Consider the following 26,983-nt stretch of genomic DNA (forward strand, 5'->3'; position numbering starts at 1 on the left):
ATGTTTGCGGCACTAAACAAGGTCTAAAATCATGTTTGCGGCACTAAACAAGGTCTAAAATCATGTTTCCTGCAATAAACAAGGTCTAAAATCATGTTTGCTGCAATAAACAAGGTCTAAAATCATGTTTGCGGGACTAAACAAGGTCTAAAATCATGTTTGCGGCACTAAACAAGGTCTAAAATCCTGTTTAAGGCAATAAACAAGGTCTAAAATCATGTTTGTGGCACTAAACAAGGTCTAAAATCATGTTTGCTGCACTTAACAAGGTCTAAAATCATGTTTGCGGAACTAAACAAGGTCTAAAATCATGTTTGCGGCACTAAACAAGGTCTAAAATCATGTTTGCTGCACTTAACAAGGTCTAAAATCATGTTTAAGGCAATAAACAAGGTCTAAAATCATGTTTAAGGCAATAAACAAGGTCTAAAATGATGTTTGTGGCACTAAACAAGTTCTAAAATCATGTTTGCGGCACTAAACAAGGTCTAAAATGATGTTTGCTGCACTAAACAAGGTCTAAAATGATGTTTGCTGCACTAAACAAGGTCTAAAATGATGTTTGCTGCACTTAACAAGGTCTAAAATCATGTTTGCGGAACTAAACAAGGTCTAAAATCATGTTTGCGGCACTAAACAAGGTCTAAAATCATGTTTGCTGCACTTAACAAGGTCTAAAATCATGTTTAAGGCAATAAACAAGGTCTAAAATCATGTTTAAGGCAATAAACAAGGTCTAAAATGATGTTTGTGGCACTAAACAAGTTCTAAAATCATGTTTGCGGCACTAAACAAGGTCTAAAATGATGTTTGCTGCACTAAACAAGGTCTAAAATGATGTTTGCTGCAATAAACAAGGTCTAAAATCATGTTTGCGGGACTAAACAAGGTCTAAAATCATGTTTGTGGCACTAAACAAGGTCTAAAATCATGTTTGCGGAACTAAACAAGGTCTAAAATCATGTTTGCGGCACTAAACAAGGTCTAAAATCATGTTTGCGGAACTAAACAAGGTCTAAAATCATGTTTGCGGCACTTAACAAGGTCTAAAATCATGTTTACGGCAATAAACAAGGTCTAAAATGATGTTTGTGGCACTAAACAAGGTATAAAATCATGTTTGCGGCACTAAACAAGGTCTAAAATGATGTTTGCTGCAATAAACAAGGTCTAAAATCATGTTTGCGGCACTAAACAAGGTCTAAAATCATGTTTGTGGCACTAAACAAGGTCTAAAATCATGTTTGTGGCACTAAACAAGGTCTAAAATCATGTTTGCGGCACTAAACAAGGTCTAAAATCATGTTTGCGGCACTAAACAAGGTCTAAAATCATGTTTCCTGCAATAAACAAGGTCTAAAATCATGTTTGCTGCAATAAACAAGGTCTAAAATCATGTTTAAGGCAATAAACAAGGTCTAAAATGATGTTTGTGGCACTAAACAAGTTCTAAAATCATGTTTGCGGCACTAAACAAGGTCTAAAATGATGTTTGCTGCACTAAACAAGGTCTAAAATGATGTTTGCTGCACTAAACAAGGTCTAAAATGATGTTTGCTGCAATAAACAAGGTCTAAAATCATGTTTGCGGGACTAAACAAGGTCTACAATCATGTTTGTGGCACTAAACAAGGTCTAAAATCATGTTTGCGGAACTAAACAAGGTCTAAAATCATGTTTGCGGCACTAAACAAGGTCTAAAATCATGTTTGCGGAACTAAACAAGGTCTAAAATCATGTTTGCGGCACTAAACAAGGTCTAAAATCATGTTTGCGGCACTAAACAAGGTCTAAAATCATGTTTCCTGCAATAAACAAGGTCTAAAATCATGTTTGCTGCAATAAACAAGGTCTAAAATCATGTTTAAGGCAATAAACAAGGTCTAAAATGATGTTTGTGGCACTAAACAAGTTCTAAAATCATGTTTGCGGCACTAAACAAGGTCTAAAATGATGTTTGCTGCACTAAACAAGGTCTAAAATGATGTTTGCTGCACTAAACAAGGTCTAAAATGATGTTTGCTGCAATAAACAAGGTCTAAAATCATGTTTGCGGGACTAAACAAGGTCTAAAATCATGTTTGTGGCACTAAACAAGGTCTAAAATCATGTTTGCGGAACTAAACAAGGTCTAAAATCATGTTTGCGGCACTAAACAAGGTCTAAAATCATGTTTGCGGAACTAAACAAGGTCTAAAATCATGTTTGCGGCACTTAACAAGGTCTAAAATCATGTTTACGGCAATAAACAAGGTCTAAAATGATGTTTGTGGCACTAAACAAGGTATAAAATCATGTTTGCGGCACTAAACAAGGTCTAAAATGATGTTTGCTGCAATAAACAAGGTCTAAAATCATGTTTGCGGCACTAAACAAGGTCTAAAATCATGTTTGTGGCACTAAACAAGGTCTAAAATCATGTTTGTGGCACTAAACAAGGTCTAAAATCATGTTTGCGGCACTAAACAAGGTCTAAAATCATGTTTGCGGCACTAAACAAGGTCTAAAATCATGTTTCCTGCAATAAACAAGGTCTAAAATCATGTTTGCTGCAATAAACAAGGTCTAAAATCATGTTTGCGGGACTAAACAAGGTCTAAAATCATGTTTGCGGCACTAAACAAGGTCTAAAATCCTGTTTAAGGCAATAAACAAGGTCTAAAATCATGTTTGTGGCACTAAACAAGGTCTAAAATCATGTTTCCTGCAATAAACAAGGTCTAAAATGAAATATGGAAAAAAACGTTTTTTGTATTTCAAAGTTGCAACTTGCTGAAAAAAGTTTTTCAATATTGCAACTTGCTGAAAACTGTCCACAATTTTCATTTCAAATAGACAGCACAGCAAAAATTGGACATCCAGAGTGCATCAAACATGATTTAGAGCTTGTTTGTGGAAAAAAAATATTTATTTTGCATTTTAATGTTGTAACTTGCTGAAAACTGTCCACAATGTCCATTTCATCTCAAATAGACAGCACAGCAAAAATTGGACATCCAGAGTGCATCAAACATGATTTAGAGCTTGTTTATATGGAAAAAACGTTTTTTGTATTTCAAAGTGCAACTTGCTGAAAAATGTTTTTCAATAGTGCAACTTGCTGAAAATTGTCCACAATTTTCATTTCATCTCAAATAGACAGCACAGCAAAAATTGGACATCCAGAGTGCATCAAACATGATTTAGAGCTTGTTTGTGGAAAAAAAAAATATTTTGCATTTTAATGTTTTGTAACTTGCTGAAAACTGTCCACAATTTTCATTTCATCTCAAATAGACAGCACAGCAAAAATTGGACATCCAGAGTGCATCAAACATGACTTAGAGCTTGTTTGTGGAAAAAAATGTTTTTTTTTGCATTTTAATATTGTAACTTGCTGAAAACTGTCCACAATTTTCATTTCATCTCAAATAGACATCACAATTGGCCATCCAGAGTGCATCAAACATGATTTAGAGCTTGTTTATATGGAAAAAACGTTTTTTGTATTTCAAAGTGCAACTTGCTGAAAAATGTTTTTCAATAGTGCAACTTGATGAAAATTGTCCACAATTTTCATTTCATCTCAAATAGACATCACAATAGGCCATCCAGAGTGCATCAAACATGATTTAGAGCTTGTTTATATGGAAAAAACGTTTTTTGTATTTCAAAGTGCAACTTGCTGAAAAATGTTTTTCAATGTTGCAACTTGGTGAAAACTGTCCACAATGTTCATTTCATCTCAAATAGACAGGACAGCAAAAATTGGACATCCAGAGTGCATCAAACATGATTTAGAGCTTGTTTGTGGAAAAAAAGTTTTTTTTGCATTTTAATGTTGTAACTTGCTGAAAACTGTCCACAATGTCCATTTCATCTCAAATAGACAGCACAGCAAAAATTGGACATCCAGAGTGCATCAAACATGATTTAGAGCTTGTTTATATGGAAAAAACGTTTTTTGTATTTCAAAGTGCAACTTGCTGAAAAATGTTTTTCAATGTTGCAACTTGGTGAAAACTGTCCACAATGTTCATTTCATCTCAAACAGACAGCACAGTAAAAATTGGCCATCCAGAGTGGATCAAACATGATTTAGAGCTACAGGTGGGTGATGCTATGGTGACCAGCGAGCTGAGATAAGGGGAGACTTTACAAAGCACGGTCTTGTAGATGACCTGGAGCCAGTGGGTTTGGCGACGAGTATGAAGCGAGGGCCAGCCAACGAGAGCGTACACGTCACAGTGGTGGGTAGTATATGGGGCTCTGGTGACAAAACTGATGGCACTGTGATAGACTGCATCCAATTTATTGAGGAGGGTATATTGGAGGCTATTTTGTAAATGACATCGAAGTCGAGGATCGGTAGGATGGTCAATTGTAAAAGGGAATGTTGGGCAGCATGAGTGAAGGATGCTTTGTTGCGAACTAGGCCAATTCTAGATTTAACTTTGGATTGGAGATGTTTAATGCGAGTCTGGAAGGAGTGTTTACAGTCTAACCAGACACCTAGGTATTTATAGTTGTCCACATATTCTAAGTCAGAACCGTCCAGAGTAGTGATGTTGGATGGCTGGCCAGGTGCAGGCAGCGATCATTTGAAGAGCATGCATTTAGTATTTAAGAGCACTTGGAGGCCACGGAAGGACAATTGTATGGCATTGAAGGTCGTCTGGAGGGTTGTTAACAGTGTCCAAAGAAGGGCCAGAAGTATACAGAATGGTGTTGTCTGCGTAGAGGTGGATCAGAGATTCACCAGCAGCAAGAGCGACATCATTGATGTATACAGAGAAGAGTCGGTCCAAGAATTGAACCCTGTGGTACCCCCATAGAGACTGCCAGAGGCCCGGAGAACAGACCTTCCGATTTGACACACTGAACTCTATCAAAGTAGTAGTTGGTGAACCAGGCAAGGCAATCATTTGAGAAACCAAGGCTATCGAGTCTGCCAATGAGGATGTGGTGATTGACAGAGTCGAAAGCCTTGGCCAGGTCAATGAATACGCCTGCACAGTATTGTTTCTTATCGATGGCGGTTAAAGATATCGTTTAGGACCTTGAGCGTGGCTGAGGTGACCAGCTCTGAAACCAGCTCCATGACCAGCTCTGAAACCAGAGTTCATAGCGGAGAAGTTATGGTGGGATTCAAAATGGTCGGTAATCAGTCTGTTGACTTGGCTTTCGAAGACCTTAGAAAGGCAGGGTAGGATAGATATAGGTCTGTAGCAGTTTGGGTCAAGAGTGTCCCCCCCCCCCCTTTGAAGAGGGGGATGACCGCAGCTGCTTTCCAATCTTTGGGAATTGCAACAATTTCAGCAGATCATTGTAGAAAGAAAGGGTCCAGATTGTCTAGCCCGGCTGATTTGTAGGGTCCAGATTTTGCAGCTATTTCAGAACATCAGCTGACTGGATTTGGGACAAGGAGAAATGGGGAAGGCTTGGGCAAGTTGCTGCGGGGGCGGGGGGGTGCTGTTGACCGGGGTAAGGGTAGCCAGGTGGAAAGCATGGCCAGCCGTAGAAAAATGCTTATTGAAATTCTCAATTATAGTGGATTTAAAATCGGTGGTGACCGTGTTTCCTATCCTCAGTGCAGTGGGCAGCTGGGAGGAGGTGTTCTTATTCTCCATGGACTTTAGTGTCCCAGAACTGTAAACAAACTTTGAGTTTGTGTTGCAATCCATGGATCACTCCTCTTTCCAGCTCACTGCAGCCATCGGCTGGACAGAGCTGCAAAAAAAAAAAAAAAAAAAAAAAAAAAAAAAAAAATCTCCAGTTTGAGTTATCGCCATCTTCATTCAAAACCTCAATCATGGACACTCTTACTGATAATTGTGGCTGCTTCACTATTGTTGTCTCTAACTTATTGCCCTTTGTGCTGTTGTCTGTTCCCAATAATGTTTGTACCATGTTTTGTGCTGATGCCATGTGTTGCTACCATGTGGTCATGTGTTGCTGACATGTCATGGTTGTATTGGGTCTCGCTTTATGTAGTGGCTCTAGTAGTGATGTGTATTTTGTCCTATATATTGTTTATTTATTTTCAATCCCAGTCCCCGCTTTTTGGTATGCCGTCATTGTAAATGAGAATTTGTTCTTAACCGACTTACCGAGTTAAGTAAAGGTTAAATAAAAATAAATATAGCTGCCCTCGGATTGCCGTGCAGATGAGATTTCAGCGCGCACGAGACTGAACTTCACTCAACTTTCTAGAATTTTCCCCTTTAGTTAACATCAACGGTTCGCTCGGTTGTGGGAATTGTGCTCGAATAAACGTAATATTAGCAACTTTTAATGTAACATATCGAAACAAATGAACTATGCGAAACTGTCCAAGTGGTTTTCTTGTAGGCAGAGCGCATTGGAGTAGGATTCTATTGCATTGACATGCACAACTCAAAGCCAATTTATGCTTGATCCGAAAATGTGTTTGGATGGTGTGACGTACTTGCGAAGCCTCCACAGGTTTGCAGAGGCCAAATTGAGCTCTGTACCGCATCGCCATGCGCCTCAAATTCTTAACAAATGCGGAGGGATCCGTATATCTCTGTATTGACATGATTGGATGATGGTATGTCAGGGCGGGAGGTCCTGAATAAACAAACTCACTTCCTTCACAACTTCCATCACCACCTGGTACGGCAACTGTACCGCCCGCAACTGCAGGTCTCTCTAGAGGGTGGTGCGGTCTGCCCCTCACATCACTGGGGGGGACACTGACTGCCCTCCAGCACACGTACAGCACTGAATGTCACAGAAAGGCCAAAATGACCACCCAAGCCACGGCCTGGTCACCCCACTACTATCCAGAAGGCAAGGTCAATACAGGTGCATCAAAGCTGGGACCGAGAGACTGAAAAACAGCTTCTATCTCAATGCCATCCGACTGTTAAATAGCCATCCCTATCCAGCTACTCAACCCTGTACCTTAAGAGGCTGCTGCCCTATATACATAGAATCACTGGTCAATTTAATGTTTACATACTGTTTTACTAATTTCATATGTATATACTGTGTTCTCTTCTACTGTATTTTAGTCAATGTCACAGACATTACTCATCCTAATATTTATATGCACTGCTCCAAAAAAATAAAGGGAACACTAAAATAACACATCCTAGATCTGAATGAATGAAATATTCTTATTAAATATTTTTTACATTGTTGTCAGCACATTCAACTAAAATCACACAAAAATTTAAAGGAAATCAAATTTATCAACCCATGAAGGTCTGGATTTGGAGTCGCACTCAAAGTTAAAGTGGAAAACCACACTAGAGGCTGATCCAACTTTGATGTAATGTCCTTAAAACAAGTCAAAATGAGGCTCAGTAGTGTGTGTGGCCTCCACGTGCCTGTATGACCTCCCTACAACGCCTGGGCATGCTCCTGATGAGGTGGCGGATGGTCTCCTGAGGGATCTCCTCCCAGACCTGGACTAAAGCATCGACCAACTGCTGGAAAGTCTGTGGTGTTGGTGGATGGAGCGAGACATAATGTCCCAGATGTGCTCAATTGGATTCAGGTCTGGGGTACGGGTGGGCCAGTCCATAGCATCAATGCCTTCCTCTTGCAGGAACTGCTGACACACTCCAGCCACATGAGGTCTAGCATTGTCTTGCATTAGGAGGAACCCAGGGCCAACCGCACCAGCATATGGTCTCACAAGGGGTCTGAGGATCTCATCTCGGTACCTAATGGCAGTCAGGCTACCTCTGGCGAGCACATGGAGGGCAGTGCAGCCCCCCAAAGAAATGCCACCCCACACCATGACTGACCCACCGCCAAACCGGTCATGCTGGAGGATGTTGCAGGCAGCAGAACGTTCTCCACGGCGTCTCCAGACTGTCACGTGCTCAGTGTGAACCTGCTTTCATCTGTGATGACTGGGTGCCAGTGGCGAATTTGCCAATCTTGGTGTTCTCTGGCAAATGCCAAACGTCCTGCAGGATGTTGGGCTGTAAGCACAATCCCCACCTGTGGACGTCGGGCCCTCATACCACCCTCATGGAGTCTGTTTCTGACCGTTTGAGCAGACACATGCACATTTGTGTCCCGCTGGAGGTAATTTTGCAGGGCTCTGGCAGTGCTCCTCCTGCTCCTCCTTGAACAAAGGCGGAGGTAGCGGTCCTGCTGCTGGGTTGTTGGCCTCCTCCACGTCTCCTGATGTACTGGCCTGTCTCCTGGTAGCGCCTCCATGCTCTGGACACGACACTGACAGACACAGCAAACCTTCTTGCCACAGCCGCATTGATGTGCCATCCTGGATGAGCTGCACTACCTGAGCCACTTGTGTGGGTTGTAGACTCCGTCTCATGCTACCACTAGAGTGAAAGCACCGCCAGCATTCAAGTGACCAAAACATCAGCCAGGAAGCATAGGAACTGGTCTGTAGTCACCACCTGCAGAACCACTCCTTTATTGGGGGTGTCTTGCTAATTGCCTATAATTTCCACCTGTTGTCTATTCCATTTGCACAACAGCATGTGGAATTTATTGTCAGTGTTGCTTCCTATGTGGACAGTTTGATTTCACAGACGTGTGATTGACTTGGAGTTACATTGTGTTTATTTTTTTGAGCAGTGCACTTCTTAATTCCCTTGTTTGTCAGTTTACTAAACTGATTTAGAACCAGAGTTACCAAGAGCACTGCATCCCTATTCCAGCACCATTTCAATTTAATCATCAAATCAACTAGGCTATATGTGCTTAGTTTAATACCATGTTAACACATCTTAAAAGATGCCAAAACCTATTTAGTCCAATCAATGTTCCTAAATATCATGTTGTTCATGGTATCGATGTCCTTCTGTGTGTGTGTGGCGCAAGTAAAAAATTCAAGTTGATTCAACCTAGTTGTTGCCATCCTCCTCTCTTTCATGTTGGCAAAACAGTCTATGGGTTTGTCATACAGTACGCTTTTGTTTTTTGTTGTCATAGGCTACCTAGCTAAAATGCTTGCTAGCCTACCTTCATCGCATGGGCAGCTTACTAGGCTTCAAATTGAACTTAAATCTCAGGCCAGTGGCACAATATAAGAATGTATGGTTAGATCGGAATCGCTGCCTTAATCATTGGCCTGTACAGATAATTAACTGAAAACCACAAATCCAAATCCATGGTTTAGGAAAGGGATGATTTAGCAAGCAAGCTGGGAGGGCAACCTACAGTTGAGCTCAGCGCTGATTGGCTACATGTCATAGTAGTTGGGTCCAGACAACAGATACATGGGCTATACATACTGAGACAGACAGGCGCCTTTCCCCTCGCTCCATTGAGATTCAGTCACTTGTGAATTGAAGGAAAATTATGAAAACAGAGAAGAAAAATAAATTCTATAAATTTAAATGTTTCTATTGGTCAAATATTTGGGGAGGCTAGGCTTCCTTTGGCATCCATGAAATATCAAAGGAGCAAAGCCTAGGTAAAAAGTTAGAGGAAACCCCACCTCAGTCTTCTGAAAACCTAACACTGGGTTTAGGGTTTTATTTCTCTGTGGGACAATTACAAATGTTTTCACCCCATGTGTAATCAGTGCCTGTAATCTGGTTCAGGTTATTAAATCAACATACCAGGGTGTTTACAAACACTACAGGAACAAGATCATCCACATGCATTGATCACATTTGTACTAATACTGCAGAGCTTTGTTCTAAAGCTGTATCCATATCCATTTGATGCAGTGATCACAATATAGTTGCTGTTATCCAGGAAAGCAAAAGATGCTGCACTTACTAAATATGAAATTGCTTCTTCCAAATATCGATAAACATGCACCTGTTAAGAAACTAACTGTTAAGACTCCATGGATTTATGAGGAATTGAAAAATTATTGTTGAAATAGATGAGGGAAAAGGAGTGGCTAATAAGTCTGGCAGAGCATTTGACTGACTGAAAATTGAGAAATTGTGTGACTAATCGCAACAAAAATAAATTGTATTATGAAGCCAAAATCAATTCTATAGAGAATTCTGGAAATCATAGGAGTACTTTAAATTAAATAGGTAGAAAGAAATTAAACTCCATCAGTCAAATCAGATGGCTTATTCATCACAAAACCATTTGATGTTGCCAATTATTTAAATTATTTCTACTTGGACACCCCATGCCCACATTTACCAGTCTTCCACATAAAATAGCCTGAAGCCCCAGGGCTCTTCTTGTAGGCTCTATTTCCCTATATGGGAGCATTGCCAACCCCAGGTCAGGATTTTTTGACAGTATTGTAGCCAGGTCAACAACACCGCGGCTTTTTTCTGTATAACAAAACAAAAACAATGAAGTTGCCTCTTCTACAATGGGGGTCAATAGGAAATAATGTTGGTTTTCCCCAATTCGTGGGCGTGGTTCCATATTATTAAAAGAATACCGGCTGGTACTATTGGTAGGATGATGCTATAGTAACTGTGCTATTCCAAACAAAAAACCACAGCGGAATATAAACTTAATAATATCATTTGGCAGGAGGACATGCTTCTTTTGAGCCTAAAATGAAGAAAATCGTCATCACGGCATTATAAGAGGAGTTCCTTCCTCGGTTTATAATCATTAGCGTATTGTATACAGGGCACTCGGAAAGTATTCAGACAAATGAACTTTTTCCACATTGCATTACAGCCTTATTCTAAAATGTATTAAATCGTTTTTCCGTCATCAATCTACACACAATATCCCAAAATGACAAAGCAAAAAGTGTTTCAGATATTATTGCAAATGTATTAAACAAACGCATATCTAACATTTACATAATTATTCCGACCCTTTACTCAGTACTTTTTTGAAGCACCTTTGGCAGCGATTACAGTCTCGAGTCGTTTTGGGTAAGCTATAAGCTTGACACCTGTATTTGGGGAGTTTCTCCCTTCTCTGCAGATCCGCTCAAGCTCTATCAGGTTGGAAGGGGAGCGTTGCTGCACAGCTATTTTCAGGTCTCTCCAGAGATGTTAGATCGGGTTCAAGTCCAGGCCATGTAAGGACATTCAGAGACTTCTCCCAAAGCCCCTCCTGAGTTGTCTTGGCTATGTGCTTAGGGTCATTGTCCTGTTGGAAGGTGAACCTTCATCCCAGTCTCAGGGCCTGAGTGCTCTGAAGCAGGTTTTCATCAAGGATCTCTATGTACTTTGCTCCATTCATCTTTCCCTCGATCCCGATTAGTCTCCCAGTTCCTGCCACAGAAAAACATCCCCACAGCATGCTACCACCACACTTCACCGCAGGAAAGGTGCCAGGTTTCCTCCAGATGTGACACTTGGCATTCAGACCAAAATAGTTCAGTCTTGGTTTCATCCGACCAGAGAATCTTGTTTCATGATCTCAGTTCTTTAGGTGCCTTTTGGCAAACTCCAAACGGGCTGTCATGTACCTTTAACCGAGGAGTGGCTTCCGTCTGGCCACTCTACCATAAAGCCCTGATTGGTGGAGTCCTGCTGGAAGACTCTTGCTGGTCCCTCTTCAATTTAAGAAGAATGAGGCCACTGTGTTCTTGGGGACCTTCCCAGATCTGTGTCTGAGCTTTAGATCTGAGCTCTAAAGACAATTCCTTTCCCCTCATGGCTTGGTTTTTGCTCTGACATGCACCGTTAACTGTGGGACCTTGTATAAACAAGTGTGTACCTTCCCAAATCATGTCCAATCAAGTTGTAGCAACATCTTAAGAATGAACAATGGAAACAGGATGCAGCTCAGCTCAATTTCGAGTCTCATAAATACAGGTCCAAATACTTATAAAATACTTATAAAATACTTCTAAAAATAAAAACTACCTTATTTACACATTTGCAAAAATGTCTAAACCGGTTTTTGCTTTGTCATTTTGTGTGTAGATTGATGAGGAAAAACATTTATTTAATCCATTTTAGAATAAGGCCTTAACGTAACAAGATGTGGAAAAAGTCAATGAGTCTGAATACTTTCCAAATGCACTGCATAATATGTATGCATGTAGGATGGTACTGTAAATGCGTTGGTTGTTTTACCCAGTAGTTCCTTCACAAGGAAGATACAGCGCTGGGTGAAGGTGTGCTCCTGTAGGGCCGTCTCTCCAGTGTCATTCTCACAGTTACCACCAGCCCCTGCAAACTCAGACCCTGACGGAGAGCAAAAAAGAGGAACAGGATGGGATCAAGAGATGAAGGCTAAATATGGGTATAGAGCCACTTTGATTCGACTGTTATACCCACTACAAAAATGTACATTGCCACCCAAAACAAATAGAACCCAACAGCTAAACTGGTTTAGTCCCCACACTTTGTTGGCCATGCCAAGGCCGTAAAGAGGGATCACCATACTGAAGTAGTCCTGTCTGGTCTCCAGGGCGTAGTCGCCCATCTCCACCAGCTCCCAGTCCAGCCTGCGACCCCCCACGTACACCTCCCACTGGGTGTCCATGTTTCCGTAGTGCAGCTGCAGACGCACCCCTTTATCAGAGCACCCCCCCTCCACTCTGGGCAGGACTGGAGGACAGGGGAGGGAGAACAGAAGGAGGGATGGATGGGTTGGAAGGTTTGATGGATAGATAGGCATAATTCTCAAATCAGGGAATGGTTTCAGGTGCCTTACAGAAGCCTACCTTTTGAGTTCAATTTAAACTTATACGCTCAGAGGGGCTGTGCTTGTATGGGAATGCATGCGAGTCATACATACCAACATCCTGTAGGACAGCCTCCACGGTGGCAGGGTGATGGTACAGGTCAGCGTGGGGGGAGATGGAAAGAGTGAAGGTCACTGCCAGACTGTACCTCCTGTACCCCTGCCCAAGATACTACAGGACCAGAGACAGGAGAATATCAGCGAAAAATATGTAGACTAAGGTTAGAGCTTAAGTATTGAACACACACACAGAGCAGTTTCACTGTTCCTTAATCTTATACATGAACTGCTTCAGTGTTTTTAGTATGTCACCGACTGGTACTAACATGCCCTCACCTTCTGGGAGACCAGATGGTGTGAGAAGGGGGTCTTCAGTAGGTAGGCATGGGTGCCATTGGGGAAGGGGACCTGTGAGAGGTAAACCCCTAGCTGCTCTGCCATGGACTGGTCCCCCACGGTGATGTTGGACAGAGACACGTCATGGGGGAACAAGCCCAGTGACACAGAGAACTGTCCCTCAGAGGGATTGGTTTCTGCAGGAGGAAAAATCTCCACAGCTCCATCCTGTTCCTGTATGTCATATCCTCGCTGACGGGCCACACAGTCACTCAGGTAGCGTCCCTCCACTCCCACCGTCAGGCCCTTGTCTCTGAAGGGGGGCTGCACCAGGGTGGACAGCAACTTGGGGAACCTCCACAGAATGTGCTTCCCATCCATGGAGGCCTTGTCTGGAGAGGGGGTAAGGTACTAAAACTGCTGTAGAGGCAAATTATACCTGATCCCAGAACAGTTTATGCGGTTTTGCCAACTGTTATGGATATGGGCAGGTGTTTGGAGTTACAATGACCATATACAGTAGAAGTTGGAAGTGTACATACACCTTAGCCAAATAAATGTAAACTCAGTTTCACAATTCCTGACAATCCTAGTAAAAATTCCCTGTCTTAGGTCAGCTAGGATCACCATTTTATTTTAAGAATGTGAAATTTCAGAATAGAGAAATATTTATTCCAGCTTTAATATCCTTCATCACATTCCCAGTGGGTCAGAAGAATACATACACAATTAGTATTTGGTAGCATTGCCTTTAAATGGTTAGACTTGGGTGAAATTTCTCAGGTAGCCTTCCACAAGTTTCGCACAATAAGTTGGGTGAATTTTGGCCCATTTCCTCCTGACAGAGATGGTGTAACAGTCAGGTTTGTAGGCCTCCATGCTCGCACACTTTTTCAGTTCTGCCCACGGATTTTCTATAGGAATAAGGTCAGGGCTCTGTGATGGCCAATCAAATACCTTGATTTTGTTGTCCTTAAGCCATTTTCTCACAACTTTGTAAGTATGCTTGGGGTCATTGTCCATTTGAAAGACCCGTTTGCAACCAAGCTTTAACTTCCTGACTGATGTCTTGAGATGTTGCTTCAATATATCCACATAATTTCCATCCTCATGATGCCATCTATTTTGTGAAGTGCACCAGTCCCTCCTGTAGCAAAGCACCCCCACAACATGATGCTGCCATCCCCGTGCATCACAGTTGGGATGGTGTTCTTCAGCTTGCAAGCATCTCCCCTTTTCCTCCAAACATAACAATGATCATTATGACCAAACAGTTCTATTTTTGTTTCATCAGACCAGAGGACATTTCTCCAAAAGTACAATCTTTGTCCCCATGTGCAGGTGCAAACCGTAGTCTGGCTTTTTTATGGCGGTTTTGTAGCAGTGGCTTCTTCCTTGCTGAGCGGCCTTTCAGGTTATGTCGATATAGAACTCGTTTTACTGTAGATATACTTTTGTATCCATTTTCTCTAGCATTTCAAAAGGTCCTTTGCGGTTGTTCTGGGATTGATTTGCACTTTTCGCACCAAAGTACATTCATTTCTAGGAGACAGAATGCATCTCCTTCCCTTGCGGTATGACGGCTGCATGGTCCCATGGTGTTTATTCTTGCAAACTATTGTTTGTACAGATGAACGTCGTACTTTCAGGCATTTGGAAATTGCTCCCAAGGATGAACCAGACTTGTGGAGGTCTACAATTATTTTTCTGAAGTCTTGGCTGATTTCTTTTGATTTTCCCATGATGTCAAGCAAAGATGCACTGAGTTTGAAGGTAAGGCCTTGAAATACATCCACAGGTACACCTCCAACTGACTCAAATGATGTCAATTAGCCTATCAGAAGCTTCTAAAGCCATTACATAATTTTCTGGAATTTTCCAAGCGGTTAAAAGGCACAGTCAACTGTATGTATACTTTTGACCCACTGGAATTGTGAATTACAAGTGAAATAATGTAGTATTTCCAACAATTGTTTACAGACACTTGTGTCATGCACAAAGTAGATAGATATCCTAAACGATTTGCCAAAACTATAGTTTGTTAACAAGAAATTTGTGGAGGGATTGAAAAATGTGTTTTAATGACGGCAACCTAAGTGTATGTAAACTTCCGACTTCAACTATGCTGGCAAGACCACACAATCAGATCTGGGACCAGGTTCAATTACATGAATGAAATTCAGTTATAAACCGTCTATTTTCCAATGATCAAAAGATATGTACTTGTGGTGCAAGCAACCGAGGCGTCCACTCTTAGAAGTGTCCAGTGGTGTTTGTAAAGAATGGTGGCACTGACCACCTCCACCTCGATACCTTTCTCCTGAAATAGTTCGAAAAGGTTCCACATTACTTAGCCAAGCAGAACTGAGTCAAGCTGTACTGGACAGTTGTTGGAACTGCATTGGAGAGGACATTGTGAAAAGAAAACATCCAATCCAGAAACGTATGGTTTAGGTTATCCCGACAGCGTGAAAAGGGTATAGGAAATAGAGCAAAGCAAACTGACCTAAGCAGTATTGATATACCAATGGAAACAGATCTCTGCAGTCTGACCTGTAGGATGTAGGCGAGGCGGGAGCCATAGGAACAACAAAACACTATTGAATTGAATTTTATTTTGACCAACAGATAAAATATACATCTACAAGATGTGTATTTGATCAGTGGAAAGCACTTGAAATCATGAATGGCCCTCTTGTTGGCCTCTCTGTGCAAAAGGAAATATGCACCACAGGTGGTGGTGTCATCCATTCCAGACCCTTGTGGTTGGCAGGAGGGACCCGTTTTATGGCAGACACCTAATATTGAAAAATAAAGAATTGAACAACGGTATGCAAATACATTCTATCCTAATGAATGAGTAAATCATGTCAAACGATAATACATCAAAAAGGTCAATTGGAACAAAATAGTTGTGGACAGTAAAACATTTAATGACAAAAAAAGGGAAGAAATTCATACCAGTCAAGTAACTCCCCAAAACTGACCCATATCTCAGCCTAAATAAAAAAAAATATACAAAATAAAATAAAATCTGAATGTACACTTTTGGAATTACAGTAACACTGCAATCAAGGTATGTACACAAGCCAATATAAAAACAGACAATGTAGCTGTACAATTCTAAATCTCAGCTCTGGGAAGTCTATGAGTGTATGAGTAATAAAGGACACAGGTCCTCGAAATGAAAACAGGTACAAGAGAACAGTATAGGCTCAGGTACAGGCTCAATTCTGAAATGTATTTAGAATCATAAACAACTTTTGTATCTTTGGTTTTTGATGTTAAAGACCATTAAGGACTGGTTCTGTGTCTGTGTGGTGCTATGAATGTGAAGAAATGGCAGTGCGTAGAAAAATATTTATCAATTATACTCAGTTAAAAGGTTCCATGACCTCCATATAGTTCTCTTCACAGACTATCTCCCGGGGATTCCATGGCTGGCAGGTCAGCTGGAGAGGGTAGGACATATCCTCACCGTCAACATCTCTGTTCACAAACCACACCAGCATTCGGAAAGCAGTGTCTTTCTGAAGAACATAATATAGCAGGAGGTATACTAACGAAAATGCTAAATGAAGAAACTGACTCAGGCACACATGATAATTTTGTTCACACTTGAATCATTAGGAACCCTTAGAAGAAAAACAGGTGAACACTCACTCACAATTAAAAGTTGATGGTCTTAGTTCTGTAGAGGCTCCTCCATGATCCCCCCCTATTCATTATGAATCCCCAAACTGTGGCTTCCAGATACTGATAGTAGTAATCACCTCATTGTGTACATGACAAGCCAGGTAGGAAGCACGGAGGACCAGGTCCCCCCAGGAGTCCAGCACCATGGTGTAGCCACATTCTGCAGCCCCCATGCCTGAGAGGGTGTGGGCACCACACTCACCTTCAACATCAAACCTAAACTTCTGACCAAGGAGGCTAGACTTGACTGACAGCCAGAAGTGGCGATCCTGACACTCAGTTTTGAACATACCTTCACAAAATAAAGAGGATGTCATATACTTTGTACACTGTAGGTAGTCACTGGTTATGAAGTGAGTAGAGACTAGAGGGATGCAGGTTTGATACCAACTTACCAATGGGTATGGTGTCAGTAGCATAGATGGGAAGTATGCAAAGCAAGAGTACACTAAAATAAAATCTAATAAGTCAATCACAGCACACAAATGAATTCCTTGGGCATGACACCAGGTGAAATCATTAAGGTGATTCTGTTGCAAAATATTTTGCAACAAACCATTTACTTAAAAAAGAAAAGCAAACAAGAGTTTCTATTGTACAAATTCAGTAAGTCCCTCCCTGTTTTATTTGCTCTGGAGTGTATTCGTTCCACCGATTGTTGCAAAACATTTCTTAAACTGAAGCAAACAAAATTGGGAAGGACCTATTTGTCCAACATAAACTAGTTATGTCTGTTTTCTTTAGTTTGGTTCTTAATAAACAAACGGTTTCCGTAATGAATAAACCCATGCAATATAGCAACTACATTCCAACCCTTTGGACATTTTTTTTTTTTACATTCGTAGGCCCAATATAATTAAAACAAACAAAGCAACTCACCAGGTAACTCTTTCATCGTTCATAATTGTGATTCGATAAACAAGGTTCTTGTGCATTTGTAAAGTTAATTTATAATTCCAAAATAATTTTTTTGTTTGTTGTATCAGCTGCCATTGTCTTATCAGCTGCCATTTTGACTGGGTGAGGACCACACACCTGGCAGGTGAACCAACAATTAGCCTAATTGCATAGGCCATGTATCTACCGTTTTTAAGCGATATTACAGTCAAGACTGCCCCACTAATAGTAATTATAGCAATGTTGTTGCAGCATTTTCCTTCAAAGATTGTAATGCAAAAGGGAAATAAAAGAGTTCATTTTCAGCTTCATGTGCCAGGTGGAATAACAAGGGCGTTGATGACGCAACCCAGATTTTACAACGCCTTGATTGGTATTTTAAGTATGAGAAAACCACATAATCTGTTACAGCAGTCTGTCAGTCGATGACACAGCCGATAACGTGGCGCGCAAACATTGGTCTGACAGGATTTACACTATGGGGAGATCTCAATTGCAGCCTGGTGTTCTATTATTTTATGTATTGTATTCACAGGAATGTGCCTGTATTGATGTGTAATACTTTTATTATTGTGGCAAAAAAGTAATTTCTAGTAATGCGCTAAATGGTGCTAGCCAGCCAATCTTGTAGGTGATGGAAGATATAGTGAGTTGAGATTGGTCAATAGCCCTCGATGTCACAGAATTTGCAAAAACTTCACATGCGCGTTCAATTCGCTTGAACGTTTGCTACGTTGCGGAATGGTTTGTACTGAATGACACGTTTTCCCCAAAATGCGGGGGTGTATTCATTACGCTTTTTCTGTTGGTAAACGCTTCGTCTGTTAAGCGTTTTGTAACAGAAACCGTTTACTCCAAACAACTCTATTTTATTATTAAACTGAAGTTGTTGATCAGTTCTGTCTCTCCTAAAAAAAATAAGCAACTGGAAGAAGTTGGAAGGAACCCTGCGGACTTCACATGGAAGAATCATTCATTTATGCGCAGCTTGTGACGAAAACTTCGGACTATTCAGATTGGAAAGACAACGTGTGGAAACCATTCACATAACATGACTAGCTATAACTTCCTTTTAAGAACCCACTTTGAAGAGCGTTTTGAGTAAATGTTTTATTTTGCTAAACTTTTGCAACATAATTGGCGTAATGAATACACCCTTGTTACTTCATCCGGAAACATGGAGGCTGTCGTCTGTGATGTTGTTTCACCAGAGGATCTCTTGGTAAATTTTATTCCCTCCTACATGGCTTCGTTGGCGATTTGACCTAGCTGACATTGAACGTTTAATTTGGCCTTATCGGGGTATTATTTATTGGAAATATCGAGACCAATTCAGTAGAACTAGTTACAGTAATGTTAGCTAGTTAATGTTACTGTAGCTTCTAACTGACGTTAACTAGCCTGTTGTTGTTGTTTGGATATTCAAGTTATGTTATACATTGGTTCTGGATGGCATAATTCGCTAGCAAGCTAGCCATGTTTTTGGAGATAACTAATGAATCACATGTGAGTGACAATACGAAACTCTAGCTAGCTAAGAGAACGTGTCATAAGCTCAACCATCATTGCAATTTAATAGCCGTCATTGCATCATTCACCATCAGCCATTATTCCTGGAAAAAAAAATTTTTTGCAGAAATTTGAGAAGTATTCTACAGAGTTGGCTGAAGACACAAAGTTTGAGTATGCCTGGTGTCTGATCAGGAGCAATTTCCCGGATGACATCAATAAGGGCATCGTTCTGCTGGATGGTAAAACATCAACTGGACACCGACTCATTAGCTTAGTCACATATATGATTGTGCATATACCCGACTGTTATGATCGATGTCAATGCCAAACAGATGGCACAAACAGATATGGGACCAGGCTACTAACATTACACCCCCACCATTTAAAGTGAACAGAGATGCTAATGTTTTTTATTTTCTGTCCCCACAGAGCTGGTTCACAAGGGGACCAAGGATGACCAGAGGGACTACTTGTTTTACCTGGCTATTGGAAACTACAAACTGAAGGTGCTTTGAATGTAGTTTTTACCCTTGCAACTGTCCTTCTACTTGCTGTTGGGGGTCTAGGCTGGGTTACTGCAAAGCACTTGGTGTCAACTGCTGATGTAGGCTTCACGAATACATTTGATTGGTGCATGCAATACTACAATTATGTCTTAATTTGACCATGTCCAGGGATTGATGTTAAAGTCTGAAAGGCACTTGCCCATGTGACAAGTTGGGAGTGTTTTTTGGTTTCCCAAAGATTATGATCACTTGTCTGAAAATGTAAAATAGCTATTTACACGCTAAAATACATTGCCTGCCTTTTCCCCTACAGGGGAGGAATCAGAAAGATCAGTGCTGGAATTCTTTGTCTTTTGGTTGTTATTAGTAAAAACATTACCAGAGCAGCCTCAACTTTCCCTACTGCCATAAATTGTCTGTCTTTCAATTAAACAGTTTAAACAGTAGACTTTCAATTGCAGTCTACTGCAGAGATAGCCTGCAAAGTAATGTCATACTTTCCAGGTCCATACCCAAACAGTTCGAACTACTAATTTTGAAAATTACTCTCTCCAGAAATAAGTTTCTCACTGTTGCCGCCTGCTACCGACCCCCCTCAGCTCCCAGCTGTGCCCTGGACACCATTTGTGAATTGATCGCCCCCCATCTAGCTTCAGAGTTTGTTCTGTTAGGTGACCTAAACTGGGATATGCTTAACACCCCGGCAGTCCTACAATCTAAGCTAGATGCCCTCAATCTCACTCAAATCATCAAGGAACCCACCAGGTACAACCCTAACTCTGTAAACAAGGGCACCCTCATTGACGTCATCCTGACCAACTGGCCCTCCAAATACACCTCCGTTGTCTTCAACCAGGATCTCAGCGATCACTGCCTCATTGCCTGTATCCGCTACGGAGCCGCAGTCAAACGACCACCCCTCATCACTGTCAAACGCTCCCTAAAACACTTCTGTGAGCAGGCCTTTCTAATCGACCTGGCCCGGGTATCCTGGAAGGACATTGACCTCATCCCGTCAGTTGAGGATGCCTGGTCTTTCTTTAAAAGTAACTTCCTCACCATTTTAGATAAGCATGCTCCGTTCAAAAAATGCAGAACTAAGAACAGATATAGCCCCTGGTTCACTCCAGACCTGACTGCCCTCGACCAGCACAAAAACATCCTGTGGCGGACTGCACTAACATCGAACAGTCCCCGCGATATGCAACTGTTCAGGGAAGTCAGGAACCAATACACACAGTCAGTCAGGAAAGCTAAAGCCAACTTCTTCAGGCAGAAGTTTGCATCCTGTAGCTCCAACTCCAAAAAGTTCTGGGGCACTGTGAAGTCCATGGAGAACAAGAGCACCTCCTCCCAGCTGCCCACTGCACTGAGGCTAGGTAACACGGTCACCACCGATAAATCCATGATTATCGAAAACTTCAACAAGCATTTCTCAACGGCTGGCCTTCCGCCTGGCTACTCCAACCTCGTCCAACAGCTCCCCCCCCCCCGCAGCTACTCGCCCAAGCCTCTCCAGGTTCTCCTTTACCCAAATCCAGATAGCAGATGTTCTGAAAGAGCTGCAAAACCTGGACCCGTACAAATCAGCTGGGCTTGACAATCTGGACCCTCTATTCCTGAAACTATCCGCCGCCATTGTCGCAACCCCTATTACCAGCCTGTTCAACCTCTCTTTCATATCGTCTGAGATCCCCAAGGATTGGAAAGCTGCCGCAGTCATCCCCCTCTTCAAAGGGGGCGACACCCTGGACCCAAACTGTTACAGACCAATATCCATCCTGCCCTGCCTATCTAAGGTCTTCGAAAGCCAAGTCAACAAACAGATCACTGACCATCTTGAATCCCACCGTACCTTCTCCGCTGTGCAATCTGGTTTCCGAGCCGGTCACGGGTGTACCTCAGCCACGCTCAAGGTACTAAACGATATCATAACCGCCATCGATAAAAGACAGTACTGTGCAGCCGTCTTCATAGACCTTGCCAAGGCTTTCGACTCTGTCAATCACCGTATTCTTATTGGCAGACTCAGTAGCCTCGGTTTTTCGGATGACTGCCTTGCCTGGTTCACCAATTACTTTGCAGACAGAGTTCAGTGTGTCAAATCGGAGGGCATGCTGTCCGGTCCTCTGGCAGTCTCTATGGGGGTGCCACAGGGTTCAATTCTCGGGCCGACTCTTTTCTCTGTATATATCAATGATGTTTCTCATGCTGCGGGCGATTCCCTGATCCACCTCTACGCAGACGACACCATTCTATATACTTCCGGCCCGTCCTTGGACACTGTGCTATCTAACCTCCAAACGAGCTTCAATGCCATACAGCACTCCTTCCGTGGCCTCCAACTGCTCTTAAACGCTAGTAAAACCAAATGCATGCTTTTCAACCGTTCGCTGCCTGCACCCGCACGCCTGACCAGCATCACCACCCTGGATGGTTCCGACCTTGAATATGTGGACATCTATAAGTACCTAGGTGTCTGGCTAGACTCTAAACTCTCCTTCCAGACCCATATCAAACATCTCCAATCGAAAATCAAATCAAGAGTCGGCTTTCTATTCCGCAACAAAGCCTCCTTCACTCACGCCGCCAAACTTACCCTAGTAAAACTGACTATCCTACCGATCCTCGACTTCGGCGATGTCATCTACAAAATTGCTTCCAACACTCTACTCAGCAAACTGGATGCAGTTTATCACAGTGCCATCCGTTTTGTCACTAAAGCACCTTATACCACCCACCACTGCGACTTGTATGCTCTAGTCGGCTGGCCCTCGCTACATATTCGTCGCCAGACCCACTGGCTCCAGGTCATCTACAAGTCCATGCTAGGTAAAGCTCCGCCTTATCTCAGTTCACTGGTTACGATGGCAACACCCATCCGTAGCACGCGCTCCAGCAGGTGTATCTCACTGATCATCCCTAAAGCCAACACCTCATTTGGCCGCCTTTCGTTCCAGTTCTCTGCTGCCTGTGATTGGAACGAATTGCAAAAATCGCTGAAGTTGGAGACTTTTATCTCCCTCACCAACTTCAAACATCTGCTATCTGAGCAGCTAACCGATCGCTGCAGCTGTACATAGTCTATTGGTAAATAGCCCACCCATTTTCACCTACCTCATCCCCATACTGTTTTTATTTATTTATTTTTCTGCTCTTTTGCACACCAATATCTCTACCTTTACATAACCATCTGATCATTTATCACTCCAGTGTTAATCTGCATAATTGTCATTATTTGCCTACCTTCTCATGCCTTTTGCACACAATGTATATATAGACTCCCCTTTTTTCTACTGTGTTATTGACTTGTTAATTGTTTACTCCATGTGTAACTCTGTGTTGTCTGTTCACACTGCTATGCCTTATCTTGGCCAGGTCGCAGTTGCAAATGAGAACTTGTTCTCAACTAGCCTACCTGGTTAAATAAAGGTGAAATAAAATAAATTTAAAAAAAACAATGGGGAGGAACCAGAAAGACCAGTTTTAGACTACTACAATTATTAGCCGTTTGGTTGTTTTTATCATCTACCCAATGGGGTAACCTCGAAGCATGTTCAGTGTACTTGCCCCAGGCAATAAGGCAACCCTTAATGTCCATCCCTGATGTCACGCCACAGGAGTATGAGAGGGGCCTGAAAAGCATCCGGATCCTCCTGAAGAATGAGCCAGGGAACACGCAAGCTCTGGATCTGGAGAAGCTCATAGTGAAGGCCATGAGGAAAGGTGAGGTCAGGGTTAGTCTGAGTACCAGTCTGTGTTATCATGCCAACTCCTTGTAAATCATTGTCATGCCAAACATGACAATTCTATGAAGGGTTGACAAGAAAGCAGAAACAGACTGGCAACCAGGGTAGGGTAGAGTGGTGAATCAGTTTACTGATTGTGTCCCACACATCCATCAGCAATATTTGGTATTGAAGATTAATCTTCAATGTTATATGCATAGCAGTAGGTACAATTTAAGTCTACAGTCAGAACAACCATAGGTGTGTTTGAACACCTGGTGTAGTTTAACATACATTTTACGCTTTAAAAGTGTGTAAGTATGAAACTTGATAGATACTCTACAGGGATTGGCTTGCTTGAATGTACAGTTGAAGTCGGAAATTTACATACACCTTAGCCAAATACATTTAAACTCAGTTTTTCACAATTCCTGACATCTAATCCTAGTAAAAATTCCCTGTTTTAGGTCAGTTAGGATCACCACTTTATTTTAAGAACGTGAAATATCAAAATAATAGTAGAGAGTGATTTATCTCAGCTTTTTTTTCTTTCATCACATTCCCAGTGGGTCAGAACTTTACATACACTCAATTAGTATTTGGTAGCATTGCCTTTAAATTGCATATCTTGGGTCAAGCGTTTCTGGTAACCTTCCACAAGCTTCGCACAATAAGTTGGGTGAATTTTGGCCCATTCCTCCTGACAGAGCTGGTGTAACTGAGTCCGGTTTGTAGGCCTCCTTGCTCGCACACTCTTTTTCAGGTCTGCCCACAAATCTTTTATAGGATTGAGGTCAGTTTTGTCATGGCCATTCCAATACCTTGACTTTGTTGTCCTTAAGCCATTTTGCCACAACTTTGTAAGTATGCTTGGAACTCTGGTAACTCTGTTAAAATGTTAAACCTTTTACGTCATGAGACCAAGGCCCTCTGCCAGACCACTGACTCAGAGGTCTCATGAGCCCTTCCTTTATAGTAGAATCCTCAATCAAGTTTCTAAAGACGGTTGACATCTAGTGGAATCCGTAGGAAGTGCAACCTCATCCATATTTCAATGTGTATTCGGTAGGCCAAGCTTTGACAAACTACAAACCTCAGATGTCCCACTTCCTGGTTGGATTTTTCTCAGATTTTCTCCTGCCATATGAGTTCTGTTATACTCACACACGTCATTCAAACAGTTTTAGAAACTTCAGAGTGTTTTTTTCTATCCAATACCAATAATAACATGCATATGTTAGCATCTGGGACAGAGTAGGAGGCAGTTCACTCTGGGCACGCTATTCATCCAAAAGTGAAAATGCTGACCCCTTTCCCAAAAGAGTTAAAGGCACAATCAACTTACTGTATGTAAACTGCTGATAGAGTGAAATAAACTGTTTGTAAAAATTACTTGTCATGCACAAGGTAGATGTTCTAACCGACTTGCCAAACTATAGTTTGTTTAGACATTTGTGGAGTGGTTGAAAATGAGTTTTAATGACTCCAACCTAAGTGTATGTTATCTTCTGACTTCAACTGTATATGCTTTGATAACTCTAAATCTCTGTAATAGATAGGATTGTTTAGATTTGATGAAGGAAATGCATACATAAAGGATATTGTTATGTGTTGAACTGTTTCAGTAAGTTTGTTGGTATCTTGTTCTGCTTCTCAACAGTTTATCAGATGAAGACCCATGCATCTAGCCTGGAGCCAGATGTTTGTATTGCATATGGTTGCTGTCAGCTATACATTATGGCTACATAGCACAAATAGATCTGGGATGAGGCTACAGTGAGTGCAGTCACTTGTTGAAGTTTTGTCATGTGCTACTGGTGTTAGGCTGTAGATAAGGGACTTTCAGATGGACTGTGGGGATACCCTTACTTGTCAGTGGGTTTGTAGTTGACTAGAAGGCCGTTTTGATGCAAGTTGAACAAATCCTTTGGATAAAAGGTCTCGTTCTGCAGTATTTCTTTGATTTTGCTCAGTTTTACCAACCCGCAAGACCAGAATGTAACTAGGTGTCTGAGTGCAGAGCTGCTGATTACACTGAAAATGACAGTCACATTATTGTACAATAAAATATATATTAGATTTGAGCAAGTATGGAATCCATTGGAATGTTTGCACTCAAGGCACTGTAGCAGTATAACTGAGTGATGTTTTCTTTCTGCTTATTGATTTTTGTTTGTTTGTTGTAGTGCCTAATAAAAGGCATTCTGCCAAATATAAAAAATACATGGGTATTGTAAATAAAGACAAGGTTGTAATGAAATTACACAACTCCCTTCATTCTTTGGTAACAATGAGGATTGAATTAAATTTATCCACAATGTGGAACTAAACCAATGCTACATAAAAATACTTTTTACCATGACCTTTTATTTTGAAATTCAGGGACATGTATTTGACTCTCAACACACACCAGAATGTTCTCTGGAAGGAAGGTATACCTTTGTTTCTGGAATTGTGTTCAAATATGGAGGGGGTTAACAAATGTTGGTATAATGGCACATTATAATTACCAAAGTCACATTTTATTTGCACACCACTGATAATGACAGAAGATCAGTGATAGTTAATTTTGGTGGTGGATGAAGGGATAATTGTATAGACTAGAGGCCTTGTTAGACATTTCCCACAGTGATTTTTAAAATTTTACCAGGCAAGTCATTCAAGAACAAATTCTTATGTACAATGATGGCCTAGGAACAGTGGGTTAACTGCCTTGTTCAGTGGCAGAACAGCAGATTTTTATCTTGTCAGCTCGGGGATTCGATCTAGCAAACTTTTGGTGACTGGCCCAACACTCTAACCACCAGGCTACCTGCTGCCCCCAGAGTTCTGGATTGATTTGCCAACATCCTGATTCCTGATTGTAATAAAATGTGTAGTTTGTAAAAGTTAAATTGGTGCGGGGGGTGTCATTGTTAGGAGTCACACAGTAAAGGGTTAATTTGAAATCACATTCTATGTCTGTGTGTGTGAGCTTGTGTGCATGCGTGTGTTTGCCTATCAATCATGTTTATTGACTGGACCAAGGTTTAAGGCAGCAACTCCACCGAAACTCTAGGCAATACACAAACACTGGCTATTCAAGGTTGTGTAAGCTTGACTTTTACTCAACATTGTGCTCATGTACCATGTAACTAATCTGTTACGTTATCAGCAAAAATATTGTAATCCGATTAGATACTTTTGAAAAACTCATTACTTCTATGATTACTTTTAAATTATTTTAAGCTGCATATCATTGTTTTTGCATCCTGTGGACAGCCAGTGAAAAATGCGCTCTTGCAACAGATCCCAGCATATCGAATAAAAGTTTGAGGAAGTTCCTCAAACTCCTCAGTGGTATTGTCCTCCATATTGTCAAAAACAAGTTTAATTTAAGAAGACCACAAGTGGGGCTTTGGTTGCTTGCTGTCATTTCTGCTGATACAAAAAAATCCATAGGCCTAATGGACACATGCTCAAAATCGCACACTTTTGCTAGACTTAATCAAACTACTTATATAATACAACTTTGGGTATTTTTAAACGTTAATAATCGGTCAAATTGTAGACGGTTCTATCTGTGTTCAATACAGGAAGACAACAAACCAAAGTTACTTTTCACGTCTTGCGCACTCTCAACAGTGTTACCCAGTTCCTAGATGGCCTACTTCTTCAATGCACAAATGAATAACCTCAACCAAATTCCGAAGACTGGTGACATCCAGTGGAAGCGGTAGGAACTGAAAACAGGTTCCTAAG

At 41.5% G+C, this 26,983-nt stretch overlaps 2 protein-coding genes across 2 annotated transcripts; one reads left to right on the forward strand and one right to left on the reverse strand.

Annotated features, from left to right (window-relative positions):
* Nucleotides 1-5,683: 5,683 nt before the first annotated feature.
* Nucleotides 5,684-17,704, reverse strand: LOC118966634. The gene is made up of 10 exons (XM_036989356.1): nt 17,479-17,704; nt 16,571-16,891; nt 16,299-16,433; nt 15,457-15,701; nt 15,127-15,223; nt 12,904-13,295; nt 12,622-12,739; nt 12,201-12,431; nt 11,955-12,065; nt 5,684-5,709 (listed from the first exon to the last, which is right to left on the reverse strand). The coding sequence occupies exons 4-10, from the start codon at nt 15,652-15,654 to the stop codon at nt 5,684-5,686; spliced, it is 1,173 nt and encodes a 390-aa protein (XP_036845251.1). The 5' UTR covers nt 15,655-15,701; nt 16,299-16,433; nt 16,571-16,891; nt 17,479-17,704.
* Nucleotides 17,705-18,354: 650 nt separating this feature from the next.
* Nucleotides 18,355-24,991, forward strand: LOC118966635 (mitochondrial fission 1 protein-like). Its single transcript, XM_036989357.1, has 5 exons — nt 18,355-18,718; nt 19,133-19,247; nt 19,438-19,514; nt 23,135-23,240; nt 24,903-24,991. The coding sequence occupies exons 1-5, from the start codon at nt 18,602-18,604 to the stop codon at nt 24,989-24,991; spliced, it is 504 nt and encodes a 167-aa protein (XP_036845252.1). The 5' UTR covers nt 18,355-18,601.
* Nucleotides 24,992-26,983: the final 1,992 nt, after the last annotated feature.

This window comes from Oncorhynchus mykiss, chromosome 10, assembly GCF_013265735.2.
Source record: "Oncorhynchus mykiss isolate Arlee chromosome 10, USDA_OmykA_1.1, whole genome shotgun sequence".
In the NCBI taxonomy this organism is placed as follows: Eukaryota; Metazoa; Chordata; class Actinopteri; order Salmoniformes; family Salmonidae; genus Oncorhynchus; species Oncorhynchus mykiss.